This window comes from Triturus cristatus, chromosome 7 (genome assembly GCF_964204655.1).
Source record: "Triturus cristatus chromosome 7, aTriCri1.1, whole genome shotgun sequence".
Lineage (NCBI taxonomy): Eukaryota > Metazoa > Chordata > Amphibia > Caudata > Salamandridae > Triturus > Triturus cristatus.
Window position 1 is genome coordinate 1044675269 of NC_140590.1, and position 16939 is coordinate 1044692207.

General features: G+C 44.6%; 1 protein-coding gene across 2 annotated transcripts in view; it reads right to left on the reverse strand.

Moving 5' to 3' along the window:
* TCERG1 (transcription elongation regulator 1) overlaps positions 1 to 16939 on the reverse strand; it is a 698295-nt gene that overhangs the window by 81500 nt on the left and 599856 nt on the right. For both annotated transcript variants that reach the window (XM_085618107.1, XM_085618106.1), the window contains one exon: positions 16763 to 16846. In XM_085618107.1, the coding sequence (XP_085474233.1) occupies positions 16763 to 16846 (84 nt within the window). The remainder of the gene's footprint in view (positions 1 to 16762; positions 16847 to 16939) is intronic.

Consider the following 16939-nt stretch of genomic DNA (forward strand, 5'->3'; position numbering starts at 1 on the left):
CCGGTGCAGGAAAGGCAATGCTGGCGCCTCCTTGCGATGATGCAGTCCCAGGTGGCCCCTGGCGTCCGACAGCAATGAGGTGCATACAAAAAACAGGCTCCCGCGAGGCGGGAGTCCGAGACAGCTTTTAAGCGCCCACTGGCGCAAGAAAGGCAATGCTGGTGCCTCCTGGCGCGGAGTAGTATGGGGGATGCAGTCAACGGTGGTCTCTGGCATTCGACAGCAATGAGGTGCATAAAAAAAAAACGGCTCCCGCACTGCGGGAGTCCGAGAACTTTAAAGCACTCACCGGTGCAGGAAAGGCAATGCTGGCGCCTCCTGGTGCTGAGGAGTATGGGGGATGCAGTCCCCGTGGTCCCTGGAATCCGACAGCAACGAGGTGCATTAAAAAATGGACTCCGATAGGGAGTTGCATTTGGTGAAATGTCGCAGCTCCTATGTTGTGTTATTGAATGTGAGCATTCTGGTTGCCTTAGTCAAGTGGCTGCAGTTACCGCAAGAGTGACGTCCATTTTTAGGGGTGATAAAGCCTTGATTAGATCTTTTTTCATTGTTTGTGCTTGGTCATATATGTACCAACATGTCTCTTATGCTGCGGCCCCTTCTGTGGGAGAACATGGGTTTAGGAAAGTTGGTGATTCCGCTATTTAGCATGCGCCAATGCTTATTGACAATTTTGCTTACTTGATTGGAAGACATGCTGTAGGTGGTGATGGATATGGGTTGGTCTTCCTTGTCTTTTGGTGGAGGGATTTCAAGCAATGCCTCCCTGTGGTTGTTTCTGGCTCGTTTAATTAATTTAGAAACAATTTTGTGAGGGTTGTTTCGCACTTTTAGCTTGGAGGCCAGGCCTTCTGCCTGCCTTTTGTAGTTGCTCAGTTTGGTACAGTTACGTCTACGTCACAAGAATTAAGCGGAGGGGTGGTTTTCCCCTGGGGTGTCTTGGATGAAAAAACTGTCAAAAGAGAGTACACAGTTTTTTGCTGTATTTTTAAAACTGAGCAACTAAAAATGTTCCTAAACCCACGTTCTCACACAGAAGATGTCTGCTCACTATACTGCGCATAAACACACTACCAGTGACCTAAAATGGGTGATCATTTAACAATTGAGCCAAGAATCACAGCTTTTTGAGAAAGAACGATGGGTCTTCAGGCTTAAGACACACATAGGAGGTCTCAACGAAAATATTCCCTGGGGCCAATACACGTAATTTTTCACCATCTGCACCCTATACGGTGTTCTGTGACCACCACTGGACATGGTATTCTAGTATCATCCACTGTACCATGCTTTATCTCAATACCAGCCTTTCTAATTGTATATCTACCTAACCAGACCCCTGGACTGGCCATTTTTTTCATATATCTTTATTATGAGCCACACTGGATTTTCTTTAGATCCTTATTAATTTTTATATTAAATTTTTTGTTTCATATTGTTGGCATTATAGCATCTATCTGTGAATGCACCTTAACCACTACTGGGGATCAAAACCAACATCAATTGTTACTCTCCCCACCCCCTCCAAGGACTTTCCCCATTCCTATTTTTGCATCCACCCATCAAACATTTTATTTTACAAAACCTTGCCAAAATCATGCATTTTTAATTTATAAAACTTTGCCAAAATCAGCAATACTATTACAGTGAAACGGACAAATGAGGATGCAAATCCACTACTGTGGGATCACGCACTAAGTAGCTCGGCCCATTGCAAGCGGCTAATTTGCTCAGGTCGGCATCTTAGTCTCCTGACAAGAGGACGTCTAAAGCAGCCCGGCTCAGGGATGATATAATCTCAGTGGGCCCCGCCCACTGGCACCATCGGAGCCACAGGTGTGTTCCTTAGAGTGAGGGAGCAGCCTTGAGGAAGCAAGTCAATGCAGGCCCCTGCCCGCATTTGTTTTGCATTGCTAGCTCACCATCTGGACACAATGTGTTTCTCTCTGAACTAGAGTGTGACTACAGTCATCTCTCTTCCCCCGTTTAGACTCATGGTGCCTAAATTAGGCTAACTATATGCATGTAACTTTTTCTCTTAATAATTGATGTCTTTAAGAATATATACGAGTATACAGTGTGCCCTGCACTTCAATGCTTTATTGCATGACTAGATGTGCTCACTTTTTAGCAGAAAATCTATCACTATTCCCCAAAATGGTGTAATGTAATATATATACACATATACACACACACACGCAATATAACCTCAGGAACATGTTTTAATTAACTTTTCTTTTTCTCTCTCTTCTTCCCCTATGTACCATTGCAGTTTTCCAAGTAACAGACCAATTAGGTGATATATAAAAATATTTTTTTTCTGCCTTGGGGTAGGCTTGAAACTAGTTAACCAAAGAAACCCAGGGACGTCACCCCAGTGTGTTTCTTCTTTTCCCTTAATTTTAACCATATCAGGTAGAGGTGCTAATAAAAATGTATTTTACGACTAGCCAGGTATTTTTAAATCTCTTATTCTCCCACCCCCCCCCCCCCCCCCCCCCAAAAAACCCACTCCTATTTATTTGTCGTCGGGTTACAAAACTATAAGTGCTCCCACGTATCAGTCGGTCATAGCACGCCCCATTCCGCATCAGAATGGGAAGAACCTTATGATGAAGCAGGCAACCTATGGGTAACCCTGGTGGGTGAGGGTTATTTAAAGAAATGTCTTTTTCCTCCAATAAAAACATCGGGAGGGTAAGAAGAAAAAAAAAGCAGAATTCACGTTGGTCAGAGTGACTGATTTGTAGTGGCTACAATCAAAGCCACTCTGTTTATTGCCCTTTACTTTTCCATGGAAAAGGAGTGCCTTCAGACTTTGAAAAACCTATTAACATATTAAAGTAACTTTTTTATTATCAGTGGTGATAAATTATGAGTGGCTCCTCAATCTGATTCAACCAAATATGGCCTATTTGCACCCTTGTCAAATACAAAATATGGAAATAATGGTACTTTCTTGCATAACTTCAACCAAAGGGCCTCAAGTGCTAGTAAAATGACACTTCAATCAAAAATAAATATACCCATTGTATTGGTCAAATAGCGGGAATGCAATTCTCAATTTTAAGCTCTCGCCTTCTTGCAACATTTTCCCATCAATTCAGCCTGGCAAATACTAAATTTAGCTCCCAAAGGGGGAAAAGGACATCTTATTGGATGGTACAATTTCTTTAGGCCTTCTACATAATCTTGTAAAGAACAGACACACTGAGAATGCTAATGCAATCGGGAGAATGGTTCAAATGACCATACTGCACAAACTCAAGAGCCTGATTATTAAAAGTTCAGAGATATTAGTGTGTGCTGCAATATCTTGACTCCAGTTTTTGATTGTAGACCTGGTCCAAGCAGACTTGCAATTACCTTTCCAAATTGCAAGGACTGGCCTAAAAGCATAAAGAAATGTTTTTGGCCAGCTGGTCAAAAAACCAATCTCCAGAGATACTGCTCTGTAGTACCTGGAAGTAATGCCTGAGCTCTTTGTTAGGATGCCCCACAGCTTAATTTGAACCAGTGGCTGCAGGTGGGGCTCAATGACACTTATCTTTCGGCACTGGCACTTAATTATCCTCATCAGACTTCGACCCAAAACAAGAGAATAACAAAGGGGGAATGGAGGCAGAGAAAGAAAAATAGTGAGAGAGAAAGCAAATGAAAAAACATGCAGGAGTGAGACAGGGAGTGTCTGTGATGGATTAAAGATGCAAGAGGTGGAAGCAAGACTATGCAGTCTTGCTATTTGACAAAGACCTGCAACTTCTGAGCAAAGGTTTGGGCTCGGCACTTATCTTTTCAAATTAAGCACTGGGATTACCCCCCATAGGATGAAAATCTGGTTCGGAACATAGCTGCGAGTGACCTATTATGATGATCTGAAATTCTTAAGGCACCTGCCTGTTTATTTGGATCGCTTGGTAAATGTTCTACAGTTAGTTTGATGTTCCTGTCTATCAACCAACACCATACTGCTGCAACTTCTCCTTACTGAATCCTTCCTTGCTTGGTGAGTTACTATTTCACAGCTGAAATGGGCCAGAGTCCACTCGACAGAAGCTGTAGATAATCGCTCCCTTTGCAGCATGTACTTGGATACCCTTAAAATGCGTTCCATAATCTAAAAGAGCAAACATTGACTCTCTATCTGATGGCACGGACTGCTGTAAGACAACATCTCATGAAGTTATGCATTTTGCCCACTTTGGAAAGGGCTGCAATGCTGCATCCAATAGCATGAACCAGTCTGGTCAATTTCATTCACCAACAAACCTCCAGACACTCCCTGAAGTTCTCTCCTGTGCAGTCCAGTGTGGTACATTGTTGTGAAAGAACCCAAAAAAACCCCAGAAGAGGGGATATTTAATTACCTGTTTTGTACATTTCTGTTGAACAGAAAACAAATAATTCTTTTGCGAGCCCAGACTATCGCTTAATTTCTAGATACTGTAACCTTTTTATTGAAGTGGATTTGGATTTCGTGTCACTTACATTAAGTTCCAACCTGTTAAACACGGATTATTTTAGAATCTTAGAGTCATTTCTCCTGTCTCCTATGAAGTGCAAATATTAGGTACGGATACACAAATCTGTATCTTACTGGGGTGATTAGCTACTAGAACCATGCATTTTGACATCAAAAGCAAGCTCCATCAAGCAAATCCAAACGCTTGTTGGGGTAGAGTGGAGTTTCAGAGTAATGCCAGCAACTGTATTATCTTTTTTCCCCATTTGTTGGTTATTGCTAGGCCTAAAATGGGTCTCAGTTCTTTCATTTTCTCCACCAATGAGTACATTGAGGATATGCATTTGCTAGTGTATACCAACAGCTCTTTGCACCGCTTATTTGTTGCTCTTTACACAGCACACTCTGCTCTCCTGAGATGTGCGCAATGCTGGTTATGGGTGACTAGAAGTCTAACTGTAGAAGGCTGGCTTAGTATACAGTGCATCCTTATTTAAGTGATGCACCTTGCAGGCAACCCTTATGATGATTTTAGTGGTCTTTGATAACCATAGAAAGCTCTCAAAGTGGTAGCTGTGGAGAGCAGCCTTCAGGCTTATCTTTGAGTATTAAGCAGCTTGTTTTGCCAGTTTAATCAATAGTGTGAGTTAAATGAAAAAGAACCACACTGTTTATATAGAATATAGAGATCTCAACACAATACACAAGAATACTGCAATCAGGTAAGTAGCACAAAATACAGTGGTCTCCAGGGGAAGACCAAACTATGTACTAAAAAAATGGCACCCGAACTGTAAAGGAGAACAGGACTTGGACCAGAAGGCCAAGAAGAGCAGGGACACAAGGAAACACCCAAGATAAGTACCCAGGGACCCCATGGAGGCTGTGTATAGAGTGGTAACAGAGCTGTGTGACCGATGGAAGTCTATGGATAAGTGGCTGTTGCAGTTTTGCAGAAGGACCCTTCCCAGAGGACCCCGAAGAATTCTCTTGGGGGACGGAAGGTTGGAGAGCGACCCCACTTGTGGATGTGCCGTAAACCAGGTTACCTACACCAGGGAAACCTGGTGCATAGGGGTGAAGAGACGTCGGAAACCTACATAGACTACAATGGAAGAATACCTCTGGAGAAGACTGCGAAGAAGTCAGGTGGAATCCAAGGGTAGATTCTGGAAGTGAAGAACTTACAAGCTGAGGGGACAGAGTCTATGCCACTCAGATGTGACCAGGAGGCACAAAGATACAACGCCCACCGATGTTGGGAGGTTCAGAAGAGAAGACAGTGACCTTGTTGCTGCAGCTGTGGGGACCAGGCAACGCGAGGAAGACCAGGAGCCGTGCATGAACTGTCCCAAGTCTGATGTCGGTGACTCGGTGGTCGGTGTCCGATAGGAGCACCAACTAGCCTTGTGATGGAGTTACGCTGGGACCAGCAAGGTCTGAGGGACTCACCAACAGCAGGAGAGTCAGAGCAGGCCCAGAACAAGCAGGGGAGCCCACTGAAGCAGAAGACGACCCTCAGGAGTACCCACAGGCGAAAGACCCAGAAAACGGAATTTTAAAAAGAGACAGCACACTGCCTTGTAGCCCAGCACTCAGTTCGCCCCAATGCATTATGGTAAATGAAGTGCATGATAACATTTACTTCAGTGACCGTCTTTAGTTTTTACCCTGGCCGGTGCAGCCAGTACTGTGCATCTCTAGACGTGTTTCAGGATAATTGTCCTTCAGTAGAGAGCATCACGTCATTTTGGGGGAGCTGGAAATGCTGCTGAAGTCTTCTCAGGTCTATCACTCACTGCATGCAGGAAAATCAATCAAAGCTAGTCAGCTCATGAGCTCAAGGGAGCCTTTTCAAACTGCTGGGATGTGATGCAGTGTGCTCCCACTCTCTTTTTTCTTAACGTCAAAGGAGTTGATGTGTTGTGCCTTGATATCCGACCTCAACGCTGGACGTGACTGGAGAACTAATGGGAATCGCTGCTTGAAGTTAAATGTCTCAATTCATTGTGCTTCGATGTCAAATGTGCCAGTGTGACTGATGCATGTAAGTATGTATATGGGATTTGTATAGTGTAAACTAAGCCAATAGGCAATGGAATGCTGTAAATGGTCAAAGGCAAACTTTAAGTTGGTGAGTAATAAGAGGGGAAGCATAGTTGTGGACAATTAATACACTTTGATGTTTTTTTTTTTTTTTTTTTTAAAGAGGCCTTTCCTGAATTGGAGCAGCACTGGTAAGGTCCTGATAAAACACAGGGATGGGGTTTTTAGATCCTGGGTGCATAGATGGAAAAGGCCTCATTGTCTGGTTTTTAATTTGCTCCACTTCTTAGTCTGCAATCTGATGGTATCCTGACTGCGGGTGTTCCAAGAACTACAAGAGATGTCTGCAAGCAAAGAAGGGGTGCTGATGAACAAGTTACTTACCTCCAGTAACACCTTATCTGGTAGAATCTATCTACGTACAAATTCCTTCCCTTTGAATTATCCCCAGGCATTAGACTGGATCTGGATTTTTTTTTGTGAGCAGTAGACCTCCACGCCGGTCAGTGGCTTCAATTGAATTCACATAGCGTTATCTGCGCCAGATGGGAAATGTGCGGTGCCTATTTAGGTGCACCCCACCACGCTGACAACAGTTTTTCTCTTTTTTTTTTTTAAATATCAAGAGGAACTCAAAGTTAGTATATATCATCAAGAGGAACTAGGATGGGGGTACGTGATAACGAAAGACTGTATGATTTTTGTAATAAAAAGAAAGTGTGTCCCTGGTGTGCTACAACGCCTGGTTTACAGCGGAGCAGGTATCTTTACTGAGTGTGCAGTGGGGGGATGTAAAAGTGAAGTTAAAAACTGTACAGTGGTCCCATTACCCACAGGGTTTGTTTTAATGTTTGGGCCACTGGCAGTAGTAAAAACAAGGCAGTGGATGTGTGTGGAGTGGTAATTAAGAACGCCTAGATCCAGAAAACGGTCTACATGTTTTAGCCAGGCCTTGGATGTCTACTGGCTTTCCTCAGGACCTAGAAATATGTGTGAGATGTGAGATCTAAACCAGGCTTATTTGTTAGATCAAAAATGTGTTGCAAGCTCTATGGTGCACTATGTGTAAGAGGGGAGTGCCCACTTAAGGCATTCCTGTAATTCAAAAACGTAAAACGAGACATACAAACAAACATACAGATAATTTGCGAATTTAGGCAAAGTTGATATTAATTACGTACATAAGTGTTTTGCCGTGGTGACCCTCAGGGACGCGGCAAAAGCGGCGGTGTAATGCCGAGGTGGCAGCAATATGTGGCATTTCCGGTATATGTGCTACAGTATAAACGGTTGTGCGTATTGATCACAAAAACACTAACAAGGACAAATTCCTACTTGATAGGAAACAGTGGTGGATTTATAGTTTATCCACTCAGCTCCATGGATTAAACGACTATCCCCTGGCACAGCCTTAACTATTAACTCTCAACACGAAGGGCCGTCTGTCTGGACTCATGAATATAACTTAAAAACGAGACATACTCCTTTGCTTCGTGTACGCTCGGACGTGTACAACATAGGGATATTCACGATGTACTCCCCTCAGGCACAGGACAGCCGCACACTGTACTTCATATGGGCCTGACACCGTGTGGTCAATGCCCATACGGCTCCGCAAGTGCTGTAATTGCTGTCAGTGCTGTTGTCCCCAATACATATGGGTTTAACAATACATACCTACAATTTGTTTTTAACCCACATTTCCCTTAAGATTTTAACCGGGCGAAATGCGTCCCGCGTCACCCACAATGGCCACACCCACTCTCCAGGTAGTTTATCTAGTTGCCATGACATCCGGGCGAACATGCCCCCACGTCATCCGACATGGCCATACTCAAAATGAGGGCTTCCTATAGTCTGTTTTCTATGTCCCCTCCTCTCTCTCTCATCCACAGACAACACTCGAAATTGGGCACACCTGCTCCTTCTGCTAATCGCGGGACATACTTAAGCACTTCGTAGACCCGGACCATTCATCGACTGAGATCTGAGACAGCCGACTAGGTCTTCAAGCGGGTCCAGAGCTGCGATGTAGTAAGTTGGGCTACAGGGAACCACTCTTCTGCTACTATCATGGTAAGCCTTTCCTTTCCAGCGCTTCACCACGGCCACTATGCCGTCCTCCTTTTCCCTTTTTCTCCCCAGATTTTAACAACCAGCTAGAACCCCTGCCGGAATCTCATGAGGCATTTCTGCTAATCGCAAGTGTAAGAAAGGCTTTAATAACAGCATATTCACTTACCGATACGCACAACCGTTTACACTGTAGCACATATACCGGTAATGCCACATATTGCCGCGACCTCTGCATTACACCGCCGTTTTTGCCGCGTCCCTGAGGGTCACCACAGCAGAATACTTATGTACGTGATTAATATCAACTTTGCCTAAATTCGCAAATTATCTGTATGTTTGTATGTATGTCTCGTTTTATGTTTTTGAATTACAGGAATGCCTTAAGAGGGAACTCCCCTCTTACACATAGTGCACCCTAGAGCTTGCAACACATTTTTGATCTAACACATAAGCCTGGTTTAGATCTCAGATCTCACACACTTCTAGGTCCCGAGGAAAGAAAGATACCTGCTCCGCTGTAAACCAGGCGTTGTGACACACTCGGTGTCACCAGGTGGGCACGATGATGAAGCATGCCACCAACTATGTTGGTGGGTGAGGGTTTCATAAAAAGAAAAAAAGTGTTTTTCTTTTTATTACAAAATCATACAGTCTTTCGTTATCACGTACCCCCAGACTAGTTCCTCTTGATGATATATAACAGTTTCTCTTTGCCACTTTATACGCCACAAAAACCACTGACCAATGGTGTGTAAAACTAGGGGCTCGGAAGGAGAAAAACCTGTTCCTAGAAATCCGTCCACAGAGCTGGGAGGATGGCTGGTCGGTAAGGAATCTGCGGCTAAATAGTCTATCAGATCAGGCATTACCAAAGTTAAGTACCTTGTTCAACTGACATACTTCCAGCCGCAGATTTCCTATCTTGAATAGATACCCACGCAATACCTTGCAAGAGGTCTGTCTGCGTAACAATTTCATACCAAAAAGTCTTGCAGGACAGAACAGGCAAAGGTGCCATCCTGGCAGACTTCACTGTCCAGGCAGTCTCGTTTTGTGAATGTGTGCAAGGAAGCCCACGCTGCCTCCTACAAGATGTCAAGGACCGGTACTATGAATGCTAATGCAGCAGTCGCAGCCTTGGCTCTAGTGAAATAAACACGCAAGCCCTCATACGGTGCTTCTAAATAATGCGTAGCAGATCTTAATGCAGAGCATGATCCATTTGGAGATGGTCTGTTTCTGCCAGCCTTCCCTTTCTTCGCTCCAACACACCCCAGAAAGAGTTGGTTGTTCACCCAGAACTCTCTTGCGCGATCAAGGTAAAACTAAAACTCTCTTTTTGGGCACACTCTGTGATGTCGCTTCTCTTCCTTAGAGGGATGTGGAAGAGCATAAAAAGCAGGCAGAATGATAGACTGGCCTACATGAAAGGGAGTGACTACATTCAGTAGAAAGGAAGCTCTAGACTGGAGAATAAGCTTTTCTGGGTAGATGTTCAGGTAAGGACGCTTTGATGACAAAGCCTGAAGTTCACTCACCCTCCAGGCAGATGTTACTACTACCAGGAAGGCTATCTCGATGGTAAGGAGCCTGAGAGGACAGTCATGAAGTGGCTCAAAGGGAGCACATATTAAACACTAGGACAAGGTTAAGGTCCCACTGAAGCATGATAGAGAGAATGAGGGTAACATTTATGTTGCAAACCTTTAAAGAACCTATGTACAATAGGGAATTTAAAAAGGGATGGCTGGTCAGCCAACTGCAGAAAGGCTGATCTAGTAGAAAGTCAACCCTTTAAGTTGCAAAGAGCAGAGCCGTGCTGGGCAAGGGAAACAAAGAGAAGAACCGGAGAAAGGGTGTCAACCTCATTTTCAACATACCATGCCTCAAACTTGCCCAAACGTCAGGCATATACCGTCTTGGTGGAGGGACGCTTGGCTATCAGAACAACATTGCAGACTTTAGGCGGAAGGTTGAAAGCGGTCAACTCTCGACACTTTATATTAACACAAGAAGGCAAAGAGTGAATAGGTTCGAGTAGAGAACCCTCCCCTGCTGCTGCAACAGATGATCCACCTGAAGGAGCAGCATTATTGGAGGACGTTCAACAGCTAGGGATACCAAAGTCTCTGAGCCCAGTGCAAAGCCACAAGGATGACTTGGGCCCAGTCGTTCCTGATCTTCTGGAGAACTTTGCACAGGAGTGGTATGGGCAGAAAGGCGCACAGGAGGCCTGAACTCCGCTTAAGACGAAAAGCATCTCCGAACGAGATCCGCCCTGAAAACATACGCGTGCATAACTGCTGACGTTGCACGTTCGATGGTGGCGAACAGATCTAACCAATGCTCTCCCCACTGCTGAAAGAGGCCGTGCTCCATCTCCGGATGGAGACTCCATTCGGGATCCGCTAGGCATCTTCAGCTGAGTTTTCCCACTCTGGTATTCCGAGTCTGCCAGGTGTTGAATGACCTTGAAAATGCCCTGAATTTCCAGCCATGTCCAAGGGACTCTTGCAAGAGGGTCCACGACTCCATCCGCCCTGTTTGTAAAAGTACCACATGGCGATGGTGGTGTCTGAACACCTGCAATAGTCTTACCTTGATGGAGGGTAGAAAGGCTTTTAATGGCAGCCGGATCACCCCGAGCTCCAACAGATTGATGTGGAGTCTGGATTTCGCCGGAGACCAGAGTCCTCTGATCTCCACCTCTCCAAGATAGCCGCCCCATCTCAGGAGTGACTCATCCGACACCATGGTCAGATCTGGTTGGGTAACGGAGAGGGGTCTACCGTTGCAGATCTTTTCCAGTTCCCTCTGAGTTCTTGACCATATCAGAGAGATTTCCCTGATGCTACACCCACAGGAACTTCAGGTCCCACTGAACAGCCCGCAGAGGACAGTGGGCATGTGTCACCAGCAGGATGAAGGAGGCCATGAGGCCCAATAGCCTCAGACTCAGTCTTACCGAAATCCAGGATAGAGGCTGAAACATCGGTATAGTCTGAATATCCTGGACTCACCTTTTGGGAGGAAAGGCTTGAAACTGCAGGGTGTCCGGAATAGCTCAGATGAAAGGAAGCGTCAGAGAGTGAGTCAAGTGCGACTTCGGCATGTTCATAGGGACTGAAAAAGGTCTGCCATAGTCTGGAGGTGGGAGATGACAGCCTGGGGCAAGCCGACTTTGAACAACCAGTCTACCAGAAAGGGTAATACTGGCACTCGTGACCTCCAAGGTGAGCTGCAAACACTGGCATCATTTTGTGAACACCCGAGGAGCGCTGATGAGGTCAAAAAGCACAGCGAACTGAAAATGCTTGTGGCCCACTGTGAACCGCAGGTAAGGCCGGTGGGCAGGCAGGACAGGAATGTTTAAGCATGCGTCCTTAAAGTTCAACGCTACCATCCAGTCTCCTGGGTCCAGGGCAAACAAGACTTGAGCACTTTGAACAACTTCTTGAGGAAGAAATTGAGAGGCCCAGGTTGAGGATGGGACTAAGGCCTCCGTCCTTCCTTGACATAGGAAAAGCAACCACAACCTACTACTGGTGTCGGCACACTCTCTATGGATCCCTTGGCCAAGAGAGCTGTCACTTCTTGGTGGAGCAAAGAAAGAAGGTCCTCAATCAGCCTGTCGCAAGCAGGTGGCTTGGGTGGAGGGATAGTCTAGAAGGGGAGAGAGCAGTCTCTCAGGACAATCTTCAGAACCCATTGGCCTGATGTTATAGACTGCCAGCGGGGCAGTTGGTTGCGGATGCTGCTACCACTGGGTGTACAAGATGGTAAGGGGGTAAACTTATAAGGGTTTGGAGGCTGCGGCTTCTGGGGGTGGGAGGTGGACTGGCCCAACCTCTGGCTGCCCGACCCACGAGGTCTGTGGGTCCTGTTTCCTCGGCCACGCAGAGGAAGGTAAGCTTGCACGCAGTGGTGGCTGGGTGGATATAGACTTGACTGGAAGCCCCTTTCGTGGCCATAAAAAGGAGTGAAAGGCAAATTGGGGGCGGCGAGGGGCCATGGAAAGGCCTAAGGACCTGGCTGTAGCCTTGTTTTCCATAAAGTGCTCCAGCGCTGAATCTGATTGCGTTGGCATCGGGACCGTCGCTGGGGAAGGTCAAGGTGGTATAACTGATGTTGATCCAGATCCATCTATGGATCATAGGGGCCCGACGTGCCAAAGCATGTGCCGCCAGAATGGAACCATTAGGGGCCCCTCCCAAACCCATGGTCCATTCAAAAATGAGGTGCCTGGCCCCATAAAACTTGTGGAGTTGAGCAGGGATAGCTCTGGCTCCTGGAAACTCGAGGAAGCACTGAGCTGTAGGCACTGGCTCAACTGCAGAGCCAGACCTCGAATGTCGATCCTCTAATTTCGACGCTCCCTCATCTCATAGGTCAACAGAGAAGGTGAATTTTAAGATCTCTTTAACTTCTTGCTTTTTTTCTTTTTGTGGGAGTTAACAGATTGGCCTGAGGAGTTGGAGTGCAACAAGGAACTTGGACTCCGCGACCGATCTCGGGACCTTTTCCTCAAGTGGGATCAAGAGTGTCGCAGCAGTGCTCGTCTGACGGCAAGGTGCTTGAGGGACTGCTCCCTCAAGGCCTTGGGGTACATAGCGGCGCAGGTCCTCATGTCGTGGCCACGTTCCAAGCACCGGAGGTATACAAGGTGGTGGTCAGTAACAGACATCTGTCGGTGACTGGTGCCGCAGGGCTTGAAGCCGGTCTTCCTAGTGGATAACCCTGCCACACCAGGAGAAGAACTCTTTAAAAAAAAAAAAAAAAGCTCCATCAAAACGTTGGAAAATGACAGTCAAAAAGTGACTGAAGTGGTAGCTCTCGCTGGATCTATGCTGATTGGTGCATACAGAAAAGAACGAACGTCAGCGCACTGGCGTGGCGCCTATATAGGCACAGCGTAAGTCCCATCCAGCGTGGATTACACTATGCTGAGCTGATAGATGCCACCTACAGCTCACTGGTGCTGGCACTGCTTATGAAAAAAATATCTGGGTTCAGTCTGACACCTAGGGCTAATTTAAAGTTAAGGACTCTGCGGCTAGAAGACTAACAGATCTACTTGACGTCAATGGTCTTTGGTGTGAAGGGCTCAGAGCGAGAACGTGTCAATTTCAACAGTGAGCACAATTCTGAGTCAGTTGATGTGCCTGCAGAGCATCAGCTTAGATCTGAACTGTAATTTTTCTTAGGGAGTCCTACCTGAGAGGGGTTTAGAGAAATCAGAGAACACTGATGTGGAGGCAGATGCTCCCTCTGGCTTTCACTTGCCTTGCTCTCAAGGTAGCTTCTGAGGGAGGTATTGAATACTCTTTCCCTCAGCTTTATCCCCTCAACAAACATGTATATTCAAAGAGAAAGGACTTTTCTTCATGTTCTGGTTGTGGGGAAGACACATGGAATAAAGCTTGTGGAGCCAGTTTTGCTTGATCATTTGGGAAATTATAGAATTATAGAAAGTTTGAAGTCACGCTCTGTGGGCAGAAAACCAGCACAAATGCTGAAAAAAGCAATTACAATTAAAACAATGCTCCAGAAACGCACATCACGGTAATCTTTTTGATCTCTCATTGTGTGAAAGTAACCTTCTAGGCACAGCACAGCAAGTCATTATGAGTGTTTAGGCTCTGTAGGTCAGCAAGTAGTAAGTCTTACCATTTCTTTTTTTTTTTTTTAAGAAACAGTTTAAAACCTACTTTAGTAATTTCTTTCAGCATATTAATCACTAATCGTTTTTTTTAAATTCATAATAGGAAGGACAAAAAAAATAATTAATGGCAGACTGTCAGTTCTAGGTTTCGTTATATTTATTATAATTATTATTATTTGAGTTTTCTCTCATCTCTTGTAAAAAAAAAACTGTTTTGGGATCCCACATGTGGTGGATTTAATTAGTGTCCATGACCAGCAGTAAAGATTGCGCAATGGAGAAAGGGATGGTGAGGGTTTACATAAAAGGGTTAATGAAAACATTAGGAAAGCTGTCAGATAGTGTAAGGAGTGGACTATGTGTTAACCATTTCCATCTGATGGGCTATTAATGCCCCGATCTGAGGGTTTCTCAGAAAGGAATACCAGATCATCATATTTATATTTCATCCTGAAAGGAAAGCTATGCTGCCCCTCTTGTAAACCGTCCAACCCCGGTTTCCCCAAAAATACACAGTGGCAGAAAAACAATATCACAAATGTGCAAAGCTATAAGTTAAAGACAATTCAATTCTTCTCCAAAAAGACCATCAGCCATCTATACTCTTATGACGCTACCCCCAAGTTAAACTTTGGTAGTTTGGTAACCAATACTCTTTTTTTGCTCCTGGTGATGGTAGAATCTGGTTCACTTACTAGTGGCTGTAATAACTGAAGATTCCATGTTCTTCCTCTATCTATTTCATTCTTGGACTACTTCATTTTTACAGCTTTACAGAAGCATGTCAGCTACCTATTCATTTCTGAACCTGGAAGCTATATTTCTGAGTCTATTACCTGTACGGAGTACTTTGTGAGTCTCTTCTCTACCTCCCCCCCCCCCAACTGGCATTTTATACTGGGCCAAAACTATCATGAGTGACATCCAGCCAGGAAAGCAGCCGAGAAGCGAACTAGTGAATGACTGGATGAACATTTCAGACTTCAGTTTCCAGCGCATGTGCATGCACTGATGTGACATTAAGAGTCCAGACCTACTCAAACCAATAAACAAATTCATCTGTATCGTCATAAATGTAAAACGTTTCCCCATTGAGCTTCTGTTGCATTTTCAGTGCATATAACAAACACTATTTCAAATGTATTTTTGTTCCACGCTGGTTGAAAAAGGGCTGTGACCAAAAGCTATAAAGATACTGGACTGGACCACCGTAGTGTCCAGTGCAATGGGTTAGACAGGAAACAATCAGAAAAAAACCCTACCACCTTTTCCAGGGAGTGGAGGCAGCTACTGGAGTAGTGTTTGTAAATGGTAGAGTGTTGGCCACTGGCACACTGCTTTGAACAGTGAGCTGTGGGTATGAGTGTGCCCGATACAGCAATCATATTGATACCCATGAGGAAATTCCATCACCCCATTAGGACCCCCACTCAGCATGGGATGCTTGATGCTGCTAATGAAAGTGGTACAGATCCATGGTCTGCCTAAAAGCAGTGCCTGTTTCAGCTCGAGTCCTTCTGCTTCAATGAGAGTCTTCCGGAACTAGTACTCAGTTTGCCTGGTGCCGCTTTACTGCCAATTTCTAGATTATGTCAATGAAAATGTGTTACTCCCACTCCCCTTCACATATCCTTGTCCCCACACACTCCTTCAGTTTAAACTTGGAGGTTCTGAGGCTGTTGGCTGGGGGGCCAGCAGCCGTCTGGAGTTGCGCATTTCCATAGATCCGTGTGTGGATGGGACTAACATTTGGCTCAGTTCTCAAGTTTTACGGTGTGTCGTGTTTACTCTCTGGATAACCAGGACTGTGAGCACAAGCTTATCACTGAATCTGTTAATTTTGTTTCCCTTTTATATAATCTTGGTTTTTGATGTATTCTTTTAATGTTCCTGCTTTCGTTCCTTTTATACATTTGTAATCAGTGTGGGGACATACAAGTTCATTCATTTATTGTAAGATGTTTAGGATCAACAGTATCTTCAGTACGTCAATCAATGTAGTCCTATTGAGTCTTAACTGATCATTGTAGCTTTCTATATGCACTAAAGTGGCATTCCACAGAAAAAGATGAAACCGAAACAAGTAAACTGAATTACAGAGACAATTTGAAAGGGTATGCATCGTTAATAAGTAAAAAAATACATTAAAAAAATAAGAAAAAAAACTAATGAAACTAGTTCAACTGAGGTAAGAAAACAATTACTTTCTTTTAACCTTTTAGGCAACACTTCAGTGTTCTCCGCACGCAGCTGCTCACACTACACTTTACTATTTTATAGCAAGTAAATATTTATCACTGAAATGCTAAGAGTATTAAATTACAAAACTGGCTGGGGTCATCACAAAGGTCTCCAAAAGAAGTAATAAAAAGCAATAAAAGAATATATGCCAAAAGATGTGCTGGAGGAGGCAAACAAATTGTTCTTTGTGGAGAATTGATAGTGCAAAGTAAACTTCTGCAGTTTAATTGTTCTAGATTGAATGTAGCAAATAGAGGCAAATAACAGCCTACCCGGTCACTTGAAGAATATTTAATACACCGGGGATCTTCCTTAATCATCTTTTTCACCTCCTTCCAAGACGACGTTAGGGTAATCTGCAACAAAAAAGCATAGTATATTACAGTTAAGCTATAGTACACTGAAATAAATAAATGTGGGTAGGAACTTGGGTGGCACATTTCACAACT